Source organism: Podarcis erhardii, assembly GCF_964252035.2.
Source record: "Podarcis erhardii genome assembly, chromosome: 8".
Taxonomy (NCBI): Eukaryota; Metazoa; Chordata; class Lepidosauria; order Squamata; family Lacertidae; genus Podarcis; species Podarcis erhardii.
This window is the reverse complement of record NC_138499.1, coordinates 17,279,623-17,294,036: the sequence shown is the minus strand read 5'-3', so window position 1 is coordinate 17,294,036 and position 14,414 is coordinate 17,279,623. Positions and strand designations below refer to the sequence as shown.

The 14,414-nt window shown below is 44.7% G+C and overlaps 1 protein-coding gene across 2 annotated transcripts in view; it reads left to right on the top strand.

Annotated features, from left to right (window-relative positions):
* The window catches only part of AARD (alanine and arginine rich domain containing protein), a 603,924-nt gene extending 589,850 nt beyond the window's left edge, over window positions 1–14,074 (top strand). The window contains exons 2-3 of one of the 2 annotated variants that reach the window (XM_081874873.1): window positions 10,930–11,279; window positions 13,165–14,074. In XM_081874873.1, the coding sequence (XP_081730999.1) occupies window positions 11,031–11,279; window positions 13,165–13,305 (390 nt within the window). In that variant the 5' untranslated portion in view covers window positions 10,930–11,030 and the 3' untranslated portion in view covers window positions 13,306–14,074. Of the gene's footprint in view, window positions 1–10,808; window positions 11,280–13,164 lie in introns of those variants that run through there. The other variant, XM_081874872.1, reaches the window with a different exon arrangement.
* The last annotated feature ends 340 nt before the right edge of the window (window positions 14,075–14,414 follow it).

Genomic DNA, 14,414 nt, shown 5'->3' with positions numbered 1-14,414 from the left:
TGCGTTCTCCAGTAGGCTGCCTCGTTTACTTGTCTTTCTGCTGCCCTACAAAAAGTGACTGGCTCACATGTTAACTCCTGTTTGTGCCTCACCTGCAGCTTGATAGGCACTCCTCAAATACAGTACAGTGGTACCTCGGGTTACAGACGCTTCAGGTTACAGACTCCGCTAACCCAGAAATAGTATCTCGGGTTAAGAACTTTGCTTTAGGATGAGAATAGAAATTGTGCTCTGGCAGAACGGCAGCAGCGGGAGGCCCCATTAGCTAAAGTGGTACCTCAGGTTAAGAACAGTTTCAGGTTATGAACGGACCTCCAGAACGAATTAAGTTCTTAACCCGAGGTACCACTGTATGTTGAAATGGGCTTCTGTGATAAGTAAAACCCAGTGGCAGCTTTACAAGGAGTCGACAGGTGACAAAGAGGACTTGGCCTCCTGCAGTACACCTCCTGAAATTGCTGCTGCTGCTCAGAAAAAAACAAAAAACTGGACACACTAATGCCAAACAAAGCTGTCAATAAATAAATTAAGAAATAAATGTGATCATGGTGCCAAAAGATTTTTTGCTGTTTAAAGCCACCACCTGTGGTTTTATGTTTGAGCAATCTATAGGAAAATGGAAAGATGGAGATCTGGACAATTTGATGACCCAGTGCTAGGGCTGACCCTTCCTTTACGCCGAGTGAAGCATATAGATGTCAAAGAACAGAACTGTGTGTGGCACTGCATCTTGCTAGCCTCTTGCCCTCAGATGCAGAGGAAGATGCTGTCCTTTCAAAATACGCAGCAAAACCAATCAAGAGTAGGCATGCATTTTGCCTAGGCCCCCACCTACCTCAAATAAAACATCTGGCCCACAGAAACTGAACAGTCATGTAAAATGAGTTTATTTGATATGTTTGCTTATTCTGCATTGTGTATTCTGTTTCTGTTCATTATGGAGAACCCAGGATCGTTAGAGAACTTGCTGTACCCTATCTGACTTCTGAGATTGCTCACAGCATTGCCCATATATTTTGAGGCTATTTTCACAGTCTTTAAGAGCTAAAAGTTCCCTTTTGAAAATATGAAAGCTCATTATTTTCAGGCTGCTGAAGGTTGTGTCCCATCCCAAACTCTGCCCTCAAACAGGTCTAGCCTTAAGTATACCACCAGCTATAAATACCATCAGAGACTCCATTAGGCTACCCAGTTTGGTTGCCATACATTAAGAACTGCTTAGGGACCACAAATCCCTAAAACGGATGGACTTGGAGCTGAGAGCTCCATTAATCTGTCTACCCTAATAAATGGGGAAATGCTATTAAGCATGTGCTACAAACATTCTGTCTTACACTCCAGTCCTATATATTATCAGAAATGGGGTCCCATTGATTAAATAGGTCTTACTCCTCAGTTAATTGTGTATGGGATTGCAGACCTAAACACACATCGTGGGGTGTATGGCTGTTTACTCTGTAACCATTGCGCTCCCACTGCTGTTTTGGGAAGCAGGGCTACACACTTTGGCAACCGCAATCCGTATCTCTCCCTCATCCATCGTTTCGGTTCTTATGAAATGCTAAATTTGTATGCATTTTCCCCAACAACCAACATTGACCTGAATTTACCTGCATTTCAGGCTGGTAATGCATGCAACAGTCTTTGGTTAGAAATATGGCAGAGTAATGCCTGCAGTGAACATTAATCTGAAATAAGCCCCTGTCTACTGATTCAGGGACTGCACTCCCGTCTGTCTGTAGAACTCTGGACTAAAACATGGCAGCCAGGGTGCTATGTGGCCCTCCAGGTCTCTTTATCTGGCCCCCAGGACCCACCCCAGGCCACAATCCTCCTCTTGAATTAATAATGCATCTTTCTTGCCTGAATGGAGGATGCTGTGTGTGCAGAAACCTCTGTGAGATACCGGTAGCTTAGGCTGAGGGACTGTGACTGGACCAAGGTCACCCAGCAAGTTTTATGGCTGAGCAGGTCTCTCAGGCCCACATCTGACCATCACCAGCTTTTCTCAACCTTGGGTCCCCAGATATTATTGAACTCCAACTCCCATCATTCCTGACCACTGGCCACGCTGGCTAAGAATGATGGGAGTTGTAGCACAACAACATTTAGGGACTCAAGGCTGAGAAAGGCTTCAATGGCTAATACACCGCACTGGCACATCATGGCGGCGGGAAAGAGCTAAACTCTTCCTCTTTGCTTCATGTTTCCCAAATGCCTGTTGGGAACCCTAAACCTGATATTTACGCTTGAAAGCTGCACATCAGTTGCATTTGCACGTTCTGTAGGGTGAGCAACAGAGAAGAGAAAAGGGGGATTGTAGGAAATGGATCAGGATATTTTATTTAAAATGCTTGGGATCCCAATGATCTGATGGACACAAACAGTTCTAGTTTGCTGAAAGACTTGCAGGATTTTGGCATTTTCTGACAAACTTTTTCAGCAAAATCTGTTGTTCCGTCTGAGTCAGAGGTTGCATCAGATAGAGCCTTTCAGTAACTGTTGAAGAGACCTTGCTCTGGGTGTTCCAAGCTTCTGCTGATAAGATTATTCAGGGCTACAAAAGACCTTGGGGACTTTGTGTGAAATCTGAAGCTTTGACTGAATTTAAAGATAGCGTGATAGACTGTGAAATCCGCTGTAGAAAAATGGCAAGCAGCCAGCTAAGAGACCACAGTTAAGATGGCCATGTGTACTTCTAGCCAAAGGAAAGCACTCTGTTGGTTTAAAGATAAAGAACCACGAGAGTATTGAGAGCAAGTGTGGTGTAGTGGTTAGAGTGCTGGACCCTGGGAGAGGAGGGTTCAAATCCCCACTCAACCATGAAACTTGCTGGGTGACCCTGGGCCTGCCACAGTTCTCATCCTGACCTGCTTTACAGGGTTGTTGTGAGAATAAAACAGAGGTGTGGGGGAGAGCCATTTGTGCCATCTTGAGGTCACTGGATTTTATATTTAAATAATAAATAATAAAGGCAGACCCTCTAATTGTCCCTATTTTCCAGGGACAGTCCCAGATTTACAGAAGTTGTCCCAGTTTCTGATTTGATTCTAGAATGTCCTGCTTTTCCTTAGGACGTCTCTATTTTCACCAGAGAAATGTTGGAGGGTATGGAGTTTTGTGACCCCCCAAGCCAAGGAGATAATTAACTATACAACCTTTAGAAGACTTCTGAAGGCAGCCCTGTATAGGGAAGTTTTTTAATGTTTGATGTTTTATTATGCTTTTATATATGTTGGAAGCCACCCAGCATGGCTGGGGCAACCCAGTCAGATGGGTGGGATGTAGTAGTAGCAGTAGTTGTTGTTTAGTCGTTTAGTCGAGTCAAACTCTTCGTGACCCCATGGACCAGAGCATGCCAGGCACTCCTGTCTTCCACTGCCTCCCGCAGTTTGGTCAAACTCATGCTGGTAGCTTCGAGAACACTGTCCAACCATCTCGTCCTCTGTCATCCCCTTCTCCTTGTGCCCTCCATCTTTCCCAACATCAGGGTCTTTTCCAGGGAGTCTTCTCTTCTCATGAGGTGGCCTAAGTATTGGAGCCTCAGCTTCGGGATCTGTCCTTCCGGTGAGCACTCAGGGCTGATTTCCTTCAGAATGGAGAGGTTTGATCTTCTTGCAGTCCATGGGACTCTCAAGAGTCTCCTCCAGCACCATAATTCAAAAGCATCAATTCTTCGGCGATCAGCCTTCTTTATGGTCCAGCTCTTACTTCCATACATCACTACTGGGAAAACCATAGCTTTTACTATACGGACCTTGTAGTAGTAGTAGTAATAATAATAATAATAATAATAGAATAGGATGTCCCTATTTTCACTGGAGAAATGTTGGAGGGTATGTAAAAGTAGATGCCATACTCTAAAATAACAGTAAGTTGCCCATCAATAGCTAGCACCTAACAGCAGACACTATAGTGAAATATATTTCTATGTATTTCTAATTGGGGAAGGAAATGAAGAACACATAACAATGTTTTTAAAGGGCAACAAACTGGAAGAAAACAGGGACTAATTTAAAAACGACAGTTACCGGAAAATAGGGAACATTCTTGATAGCTTTACAACCTGTTTAAAAAAACTACATCAAAAAATCAGATCGGAAGAATATTCAGAAAAATAGGGTGGGCCTTAAAAGTTAGATCTCAAATGTCAAATGCTGTGTATCAACCATTTATAATATCAGTTTTATCCCAATGCCAGGAAAAAACCAACCAATCAATTTTATTGCACACAGCCTTTAAATACAAGATGAAACACCAACATCATACAAGTTGTAACCAGAAACAAATTGAAATATATGGGGGACACACAGAGAAGAGAAAGCCAACCTGAAGTGCACTTAAACTGACACAAGCTTTGCAGCAAAAAACCACCCCCAAATAAATCTAGCAACTGCCTCCATTATTGCTTGTAGTATCAGCCAGTAATTCAGCCAAATACCACTCAAAAGTCTTTCCTGGGTATTTTAGTAAGAAGTAAATAACCTGTTTCACTCATCTCTGAAAAAGTTACATACAAAATATAACAGGTATTGGCAGTTTTACAGCTCCATTCATTATGTATGTTTAGGGAAGTTTTTAATGTTTGTTTGATTGTTTGATTTGTGTTTTGATTGTTCTGTTGGGAGCCACCCAGAGTGGCTGGGGAAACCCAGCCAGATGGGTGGGGTATAAATAAAATATTTATTTATTTATTTATTTATTTATTTATTTATATTACCCCCCCCCAACCCATCCAGTAGAGCTGGAGGAAGGCAATTAGCCAGGAAATCAAGACTCTCAGAAATATAGGTGCCTCCAGCCGTCCTTTTTTGTTAGGTATTCATGATCATTTGTGCTCACGATTGGGCAATCATACGCCATCTTGCTTTCAGTACTGCTACGAGCAGATCCAGATTATTGAATTGGTATTTGTTTCTCTTGCACCTGGAAACCTGGCACGGGTGGCCTCTGAAGTGAAGACTGGTGCATTAGGGTGAATGAGGCATTGCCCCAGCAACCTCAGTCTGCCCTCAGAGAGCACCCACTTATCTGTCTTCTAAATGACAACCAGCCCAGTGGGTGGCTCTGCCTGTCGCTTCCTCTGGCTCCCCCTACTGTTGGCCTCCCTAACTGCTGCCCTAACCATTTTTATGGGTACCAGCCACTACCAGTGGCCAGTTCATTCTCCACATTAGGACTGAGACCTGGACCAACTTAAATCATGGCTCTGCTTCAGGCTCCATTGGTTCTTTCGTTCCTTTCTGAGGAAAGCAGAACTGTGCCGTAAGCCTCTTTAGAGCTCTGCTGCTGGTAGACTTCACAGAGCAGAGTCATTCATCAATCTAGATATAATTTCCCTCAGATATTTTCATTTGCGTGTTAACGGCCAGATTGTTCCATAGCTTTGACTGATCTTATTTTGTCTAGAAATTCTGTTCTCTTTCTCAATGGCTGGCAGACGTCCATGTATGTTAATCCATTATCTCCCCTTCCAGAAGCAAGGTCAAAGGTATATCTGCCAACCAAGCCTGCTGCACTTTGCACAGATTTGAGAGACTTCTCTGGATGTGGTCCCCATTTAAGTCCAAGGGAGCTGTGCTTACATTCAGTGCCTGAGGGTTCTGTTACTGTGTCCTTTCTGGCACTTGCTTATAATAATTATAATTCATTATTTATACCCCACCCATCTGGCTGGGCTTCCCCAGCCACTCTGGGCAGCTTCCAACAAAATATTAAAATATAGTAGTGCATCAAACATTAAAAGCTTCCCTAAACAGGGCTGCCTTCAGATGTCTTCTAAAAGTCTGGTAGTTGTTGTTCTCTTTGACATCTGGTGAGAGGGTGTTCCACAGGGCAGGTGCCACTACCAAGAAGGCCCACTGCCTGGTTCCCTGTAACTTGGCTTCTCGCAGTGGGAACCACCAGAAGGCCCTCGTCGCTGGACCTCAGTGTCCAGGTAGAACGATGAGGGTGGAGACGCTCCTTCATGTTATTGATCTGCCCTGGGGAATATATGGGAAAATGTTCTTCTGGATTTATTCAGAAATTTCCTCTCTCTTCCTCCTCCACATGTGGCATATTCGCAAATAACTGTTGAAGTCGATGGAAATTCCTGTGTGCAATGCAGTCAATCATGACCACTCCCTCTCTATCCAGTAGCAATTCCTAGGCTGCATCTGTTGTTCTGAGCTTGAGCTTGAGGTGGTATATATCACTTTAAGCAGCCATGGCTTCCCCCAAAGGATCTTGGGAATTGCAGTTGTTAAAGATGCTGAGAATTGTTAGAAGACCTCTCACAGGCTGAGAGACCCCTCACAGGGTGACAAGCCCCAGAGCTCCCCACAAAGAAGGATGCCTTGTTAAAACGCCCTGAAAATTGTAGCTCTGTGAGGTGTAAGAGTGCTTTAGAATAATGGTGTGGATGCGACTACATGTTGTCTTGTTTTGTTTACCATCCTGCTTTGCTTTTCAGTTTCACAGAGGTATTTGGTTGACCACAGCTGGAGCAAAACGTACCCTTGATCTAGCCCAGGGATGTCCAACAGGTATAGAATCATAGAATCATAGAGTTGGAAGAGACCACAAGGGACATCGAGTCCAACCCCCTGCCAAGCAGGAAACACCATCAGAGCACTCCTGACATATGGTTGTCAAGCCTCTGCTTAAAGACCTCCGAAGAAGGAGACTCCACCACACTCCTTGGCAGCAAATTCCACTGTCGAACAGCTCTTACTGTCAGGAAGTTCTTCCTAATGTTTAGGTGGAATCTTCTTTCTTGTAGTTTGGATCCATTGCTCCGTGTCCGCTTCTCTGGAGCAGCAGAAAACAACCTTTCTCCCTCCTCTATGTGACATCATTTTATATATTTGAACATGGCTATCATATCACCCCTTAACCTCCTCTTCTCTTGATCTATTGGTGATCTACTGGTAGATCACGGGGTGTCCGTGGTAGATTACTGGACCCTCCCCCCACCCAAAAAAGCTCAACAGCTTAACAACTTTGGCTCCCTTGAAAGTTGGACATGCCTGATCTAGCCTATGCAATAAGGACAGCCCTATCATTATGCAAAGTGAGGCAGCTGCCTCAGGCAGCAGATGTTAAGAGGGAAGCAGCAAGGGCAGCTCCCACCCTCCCGAGTTGGCAGCCCTACTGTGGCAGTGCTTGCACAGCGCGGACCTGAGCTGACTAGCAGTCCTGCCTAGTAGCCTTCTGAAGTGTCACAGACAGTGCCCCTGAGCAAGCAGGCAGAGATAAGCAGGCTTGGCATATGTGCAAAATTTGCTCTGCTCAATGGACACCCACTGCCGTAGGCCAGCGTTTGTTTGAGCAGGCCAACAGGGTGGGCATTGAAGAGTTGGAGGACAGAACCATAGACTCAGCTATACAGCTGCAAATAAAACATTTTCAGTCAGGCACCCCCAAACTCAGCCCTCCAGATGTTTTGGGACTACAACGCCCATCATCCTTAGCTAACAGGACCAGTGGTCAGGGATGATGGGAATTGTAGTCCCAAAACATCTGGAGGGCCAAGTTTGGGGATGCCTTTTTAAAGTGTTTTAAGTGCAATATACAATATGACACTAGATGGTGATGGTGAGCCTTATGGGAAATTCAGTGAATTTTTAAACACGCTTTAAAAAAAAGCATTTTCAGAACAGTTTTTATATGTTTGTGGATTCCACTTGTGTGTGCCCTCAGCTCCCTCAGCTCGCCTGCCAGTCCAGTTGGCTTTTTCAGGCATGATCTTATCCTTTGCACCAAAATATCTTACACTACCCCTGACTCAAAGGCTGTGCATGCACCATAAACGTAAAACACATGACCCCCCCCCAAAAAAAATCCTGTAGTTTGTTGAAGATGCTGGGAATGAAAACCTCTGTGTGTGCTGCACTTCAGTTCCTAGAATGATTTTGGGGGCAAGCCATGTGCTTTAGATGTGTTTTGAACACCACTTAAATAATGAATATTTACAAACCACCGAATTTAAAGCACCAACCGCTTTTCATTCTTGTTTCTTTTGGCAATTGTTTTATACATACATTTGACTGTGGTGTGCAGCAGAACCTTCTGTAGATCTACGAAAATAAATAAAAACTATAGATTGATATTACTGCATGTATCTTCTGAAGGTTCCCTCATGCAGGTAGCTCCCTCAACAACAAAGAGTTGAGGTTTATTGCAGAAGGCCCAAACCAGTACAGTAGTACCTCAGGTTACATACGCTTCAGGTTACAGACTCTTCTAACCCAGAAATAGTACCTCGGGTTAAGAACTTTGCTTCAGGATGAGAACAGAAATCTCGCAGCAGCGGGAGGCCCCATTAGCTAAAGTGGTACCTCAGGTTAAGAACAATTTCAGGTTAAGAATGGACCTCCAGAACTAATTAAGTTTTTAGCCCGAGGTACCACTGTATTTGGCCTTGACTTGTTGCTAAGATCCATTTGGCAGAAACAATCCATGCATCCACATTGTATCACCCCTTCCTTCCCTCCCACCCACCTCCTGCTGCAAGGAGGGTTTTGGGGGGTTTTTTGTGGTGAAAAATCTGCTGACATTGTTAAAGAAATTGAGAAGAGCTCTTGTAGCTTGTGCCATTCCTTACTTCCAGTTTATAGTCTGGGAACTTCATTTCCACAACAAAAGGCTAAATCCTTCCCTTCAAATATGTGGCTGTTTCACGCTGTCCTTAAGTGTTTTGCATCATAATTGCATTTGTGTACTTGGTGGGCCTTTCCATTAGCTCCGGACTATGTGGGGTGCCCCATGAAAAGGACAAATGTGCAACAAGTTACTCTAATTTCTTTTGTAGCCTTGCAATTTGCAAGATTGCAAGGCTTGGGAGAAAATGGGGGGGGGGGGGTTGACCTAGTTTACCTAACCTAAATGATGGCAAATAAGGAGAGAATCCTACTCTGTTCACCATTTCTGCTTAATGGAGGACTTATTTGCTTAAGTCCCACAGCTATTTACACTCCCTTGTTTTTTTCTCTCTCTTTTGAGGAGTCATAGACCAAGTCACACGACCAAACAGCAGCCTGTGGTCCTCTTTGAAGGGGTTATCACACAGAAGATGGAACACAGGGACAGATTAAGACCTTTAGAGGCCCTAAGCACTTAAAAGATTTTGGTGCCCTCATATATATCTAATTCATTATATAACCAATAATAAACAATAAAATAACATTTTGATTTTTGAAATGAAATAAAATGTACAGGAAGATGGAAAAGAATGTTTCTTCCACTTTATTTATATTTGAAAGAATATAAATGTTTTTTCTCCTGTTTTTTCTAACTGCAAAGTCTTTGATCAGATCCTTCAGACTAATTTTATGTAACACATCTGCTTCTATACGTAGTAGAGAGAAGGCATCTAGCCTGCCTTGATGCATTGTTTGGTTGCTCAGCTGAGCAATTTGCGACCATTCATGTTAAAAATCTGGCAATGGACATTTTCTGTGGGGGACACGCTTCCTTTGATGCCTTAAGCACGTGCTTATTTTGCCTAATGGTTAATGCAGCTCTGATGGAGTCTGTTGCTCCCAATGAGTGGAAGTTGCAGAGAAGTAGATTTTGACTAAAAAAGCAGGGGGAAATTGATTTTATTTATTAATTTAGGGCATTTATAATCTACCTTTTTTCTCTCTGAGGAGTTCAAGGTCGTGTCCATGGTTCTCCCCTTCCAAATGTAATCCTCACAAAAACCCTAGGAGGTTAGTTAGGCTGAGAGGAAGTGAATGGCCCAAGACCACCCAGTGAGCTTCATGGCTGAGTGGGGATTTGAACTCTGGCCTCCCAGGCCCTAGTCTGAAACTCTAACCACTGTACCACACTGTTGTTGTTTTTTTGTTCAAAGCAGTGGTTCCCAAGCACCCGTCCACATGGACCACTTGGAAGATGGCTGAGAGTCCTGGTGGCAACTGTAATACACTGCACTAGATGGTGTATGATTTTGAATTGTATTTTTATTACTTCTTTTATTTCTTGTATATTGCATTGCCATCTCAGGCCCACAGAATGCAAATTGTAATGCAATATGAGAAATGCAAAAAGAGATAAAGACACAAATAATATGAATATTTAATGCTGTGGACATGGCATCTCCTGTCTTCCACCACAGATCCACCGCAGACCACATGGGTGAAGATCATGGACCACTGGTGGTTCATGGATCACCGTGTGGAAATCCCTACTTTAGAGCAGCCGCCTCCTGTGCTTCAGCCAAAAAGGCTCCCAGAGCAGCTTACGTTCAATCAATTAAAAGGAGTTCCCACCTGCAGGTTTACAGCATAAAAGGAAAAAGGGACAGGGAGGAAAGAGGGGGGAAATGAGAACTTAAGCAGTGCTTGTAGAGTGGGTTTTTACTTTAATAACTTGCATTATTTAATAATAAAACTATGAATAAAAGCTATTATTTAATAGCAACAAAGCACAATTACTAATACCTTTCCTTGTAATTTTGATTATATAGTTTTAATTCTATTACTGTTCAAGTGTTTTTCAATGATTTCTCCCGTTCAGTTTTGAGTGGCTCTTAATTTTTATCGGTAAGCTGCCTTGAGTCCCGGAAAGCAGAGTATTAATAAGGATATAACAACCTATTGATATATAATTATAACAAAGTATTAATAAGGATATAACAACCACCACCACAGTTATTATTGCATTATTTAATAATGCAACTAAAAACCGTATCGATGCGCGAAGTGGTGTTATTTCCACGCAGGGGCTGCGCATCTCCTTCAAGCAGAACCCAGACCGGGCCAGGGGTCGGTTCCCAAGCGTGAGAAACGCCTCTCCTCTTCCCTCTCCTCTCCCACTTTCCTTGGAAGGACATCGGGGGTGGGAGGAGGTGAAGATGTTTTGTTTTTTTTCCCTGGAGAAAAGGAGCCGCGCTGGCCAGGGGCTAGGAAACAAAAGGCCTGGCCTGGGAGGAGGAGGAGGGAGAGGAGAGGAGAGCGCTTGTTGTTGGAGTGAGGCTGGCAGCAGAGATCTGCGCTCCATCTCTCCAATTCCCCGCATCCTTGCCCGACGACCGGGCCGGCCTGATGGATCCCACCAGGACGAGCGCCGAGCAGGCTGCCTGCGAGGAAGCTTTTTGCAGCTCGCTGCTGGACGACATCAAGCAGAGGCTGCTGCACGCCTTCCGGGGACCGGGGGGAGCCGCCGCGCCCCAGCAGCTGCTGATGCCGTCCAGGCCCGCGGAGCCTTGCAAAGGCAGAGGGGTCGAAGTGGCCCGGGAGGAAGCGCGCAGGGCGCACGTCGAGGGCGCTATTGCCTGGCTCCGGGTGGAACTGGTGAGTGATTGGGGGGGCGGGTTATTCTAGAGATATTTTATTAGATATTTAGGTATACTTCGCCTTACCCCACCCCCTAGGACGCGGGTGGCACTGTAGGTTAAACCACAGAGCCTAGGGCTTGTTGATCAGAAGGTTGGTGGTTCCACTCCCCGCGACTGGGGTTGTTCGGTCCCTGCTCCTGCCAACCTAGCAGTTTGAAAGCACGTCAAAGTTGCAAGTAGATAAATAGGTACCGCTCCTGCGGGAAGGTAAACGGTGTTTCCGTGTGCTGCTTTGGTTCCCTCGGCCAATAAAGCGAGATGAGCGCTGCAACCCCAGAGTCAGTCAGACCTGGACCTAATGGTCAGGGGTCCCTTTACCCCACCCCCAGGCGGCTTACAGATGAAAACAAGAATTGCAAAAAGCATAGAACTGGAGATTTGGAAGGGACAGGAGGCGGATTTCCAACTAATCCAAGCCCCCTGCCATGCAGAAATTTCAACTAGCTCATATCTGACAGATGGCCACCCAACCATAGCTGTCAACTTTTCCCCTTTTTAAAGGGAAATTCCCTTATTCCGAATAGGATTCCTCGCAAGAAAAGGGAAAAGTTGACAGCTATGCACCCAACCTCTGCTTGATAACCTCCAAGGAAGGAGAGTCCATCGCCTCTAGTGGGAGTCTGTTCCACAGTCAAACAGCTCTTCCTGATGTTCAGTCGGAATCGCCTTCCGTGTGGCTTGAAGCCATCAGTTCGGAGCAGGAGGAAACAAGTTTGCTCCATCTTCCATGGGACCAGGGTTCAAATCCACGCTTGGCCATGAAGCTCACTGAGTGGCCAGGGGCTGGTCGCTGCCTCTCAGCCTAATCTACCTCGCAGGGTTGTGGTGGGGATTAAATGAGGAGGAGAAGAACCACATATGCCGCCTTGCGCTTTTTGGAGAGAAAGGAGGGATATAAATGCAATAAAGGATAACCAGCGTAGGGAGAGGAGGAGCGAAGTCTGCAGATCATAGAAGGATTAGAGCTGCAACTCACTGGTAGAGGGGCTTGCCTTGATGAGGATCAGGCAGTGTGTATGTTAACAGATGGAGACATTAATTAATTTTATAATGAATGATTTTAGAGTGCTGTTTGTGCTGTACTTTTGTACTGTTTTATTGTTGTTAGCCGCCCTGAGCCCGGCTTCGGCTGGGTAGGGCGGGATATAAATAAAATTTATTATTATTATTATTATTATTATTATTATTATTATTATTAATGGTAAGAGGAGAGAGTGCTCTCCTGCTTGAATCCTACTTGCGATTTTTTTTAGAATAGTTAACTTCACTGACACAGGTATTTTTATTGCTGACCTACTCCTGGTTCCGGCTCCCGACACTTATTCTCTCCATGTGAGCAGGAGCTCAAAAACGGCGGCGTTACCAATCATAGAATAGAATCCTAGAATTGTGGAGTTCGAAGGGACCCCCAGAGGCATCTAGTCCAACCCCCAGGTATCTCAGCTGAAGCATCCATGACAGATAGCTCCCCAACCCCTGCTTTAAAAAAAATAATAATCAGCTAGAACTTGTCATTGTCCATATGTAGAAGCCATGCAGATAGATGATCATCCAAACATCTGCAGACGACAGCTGGGTGGCGCTGATGGGAGGTGTAGTCCAAAATATTTGCATCAGTTTGGCAAATGTTAGCATGGGGCTTCTGTTGCTCGGTAATGAGGAAAATCTGCCCTGCCCCTGATCAGGAGCCCCCCCTTTTTTTAACCCACTCCAACTACATGCAGTCCAGGAATGGATTTGGACACTGACACAATGCCAGGGCTAAGCGCTGGCACTAATTAAGCCCTTCTGGATGGTGATCGTCTGCTAAAAAGTAATTATCGTCTTTTTGTTCTTTGCAGTTGGAGATGAAGTCCCAGAACCACAAGCTTGCCAAAACTTTGCTGGATTTAAGCATGGAAATACAGAGGCTGAGAAACGAAGCTGACGTGCCAACTGCTCTAGAATCAAAGGCCCTGAGCTTTGCTGCAAGCTCAGAATAACGGAGCTGCTGCGTTTCAGGGAGAAAGCCAGAAGAGGCAGCACACAATCCCACTGGCGAGCCTGGCAAAATTGGAAGATTATGTTGCACCGTTAGGTCCGAATTGGTCGGGGAAAATGGCTTGAATATTAATGAGAACTCCCGTTAACTTGGCTGGAGAAGGAATCTTAGTTATTATATGAGAATTCAATGCCTCCTTTGGAGTAGGGGAAAGAATGGGACACCTCCAAAGAATGGAATGTCTGCTTTACTTTGCAAATGATTGCTGACTGTTTAATCTGTTTAGTTCAGAACAATCGCCACTCGTCAGGTCACTAAAAAAGATGGGAGGGCAACACACACACACACACACACACACACACACACACACACTACCACACACACACACACACACTCTGAAATGCAGTGGTTTGGCAGTTATCTGGATCCTCCATTACAAAAGAGTGAATGAACGATGTCTGTTCCAGACCAAACATTCAGGGCAGTCCCAGATTGCCACTACTAACTTTAGTGGGATTCAGGCACATGCCGACAAATTCAGGTTGTGCAATCCAAGACGGTTTAGCACTCTTGTGCAACAAGCCTACTTCTGCAAAAGACTGAACCGCCTGCAATAAGGAAAGTGATGGGGGGAAATGCACAGGGAAGCGTGGTGTCTCATTGGCTTGATGCAATGCCTTCTGAGCTCCCTGAAAGCAAATGTTCAATAAATAGCTGACATTGTCTAACATCCTTGCAAACTTTATGCAAGCAAATAGGGTGAACTGTTTTTTTAAAAGGGTTCTCTAGAGTATCTCACTGTGAAAGCAGGGCACAACTATGATTGAGTGTCTCAGTTTTTTATCCAAAAGGCAAAATATAGCCCGGGGGGGGGGGGGAATCTACTACAATACTAATGAAGCTTCCCCACCTCCTCATAATTTTTTATTAGTTTTCAAACAATTCAACAAATTTGATTCAATTTCAGTACACTATTCCCACTCTGGGTCCCACCCCCACCCAACAAAATATTAAAAACACAATAAAACATTAAACACTTCCCTGTTCAGGGCTGCCTTCAGATGTCTTCTCAATAAACACAAACGTGTGTCTTTGACTCCATGTCTGGCA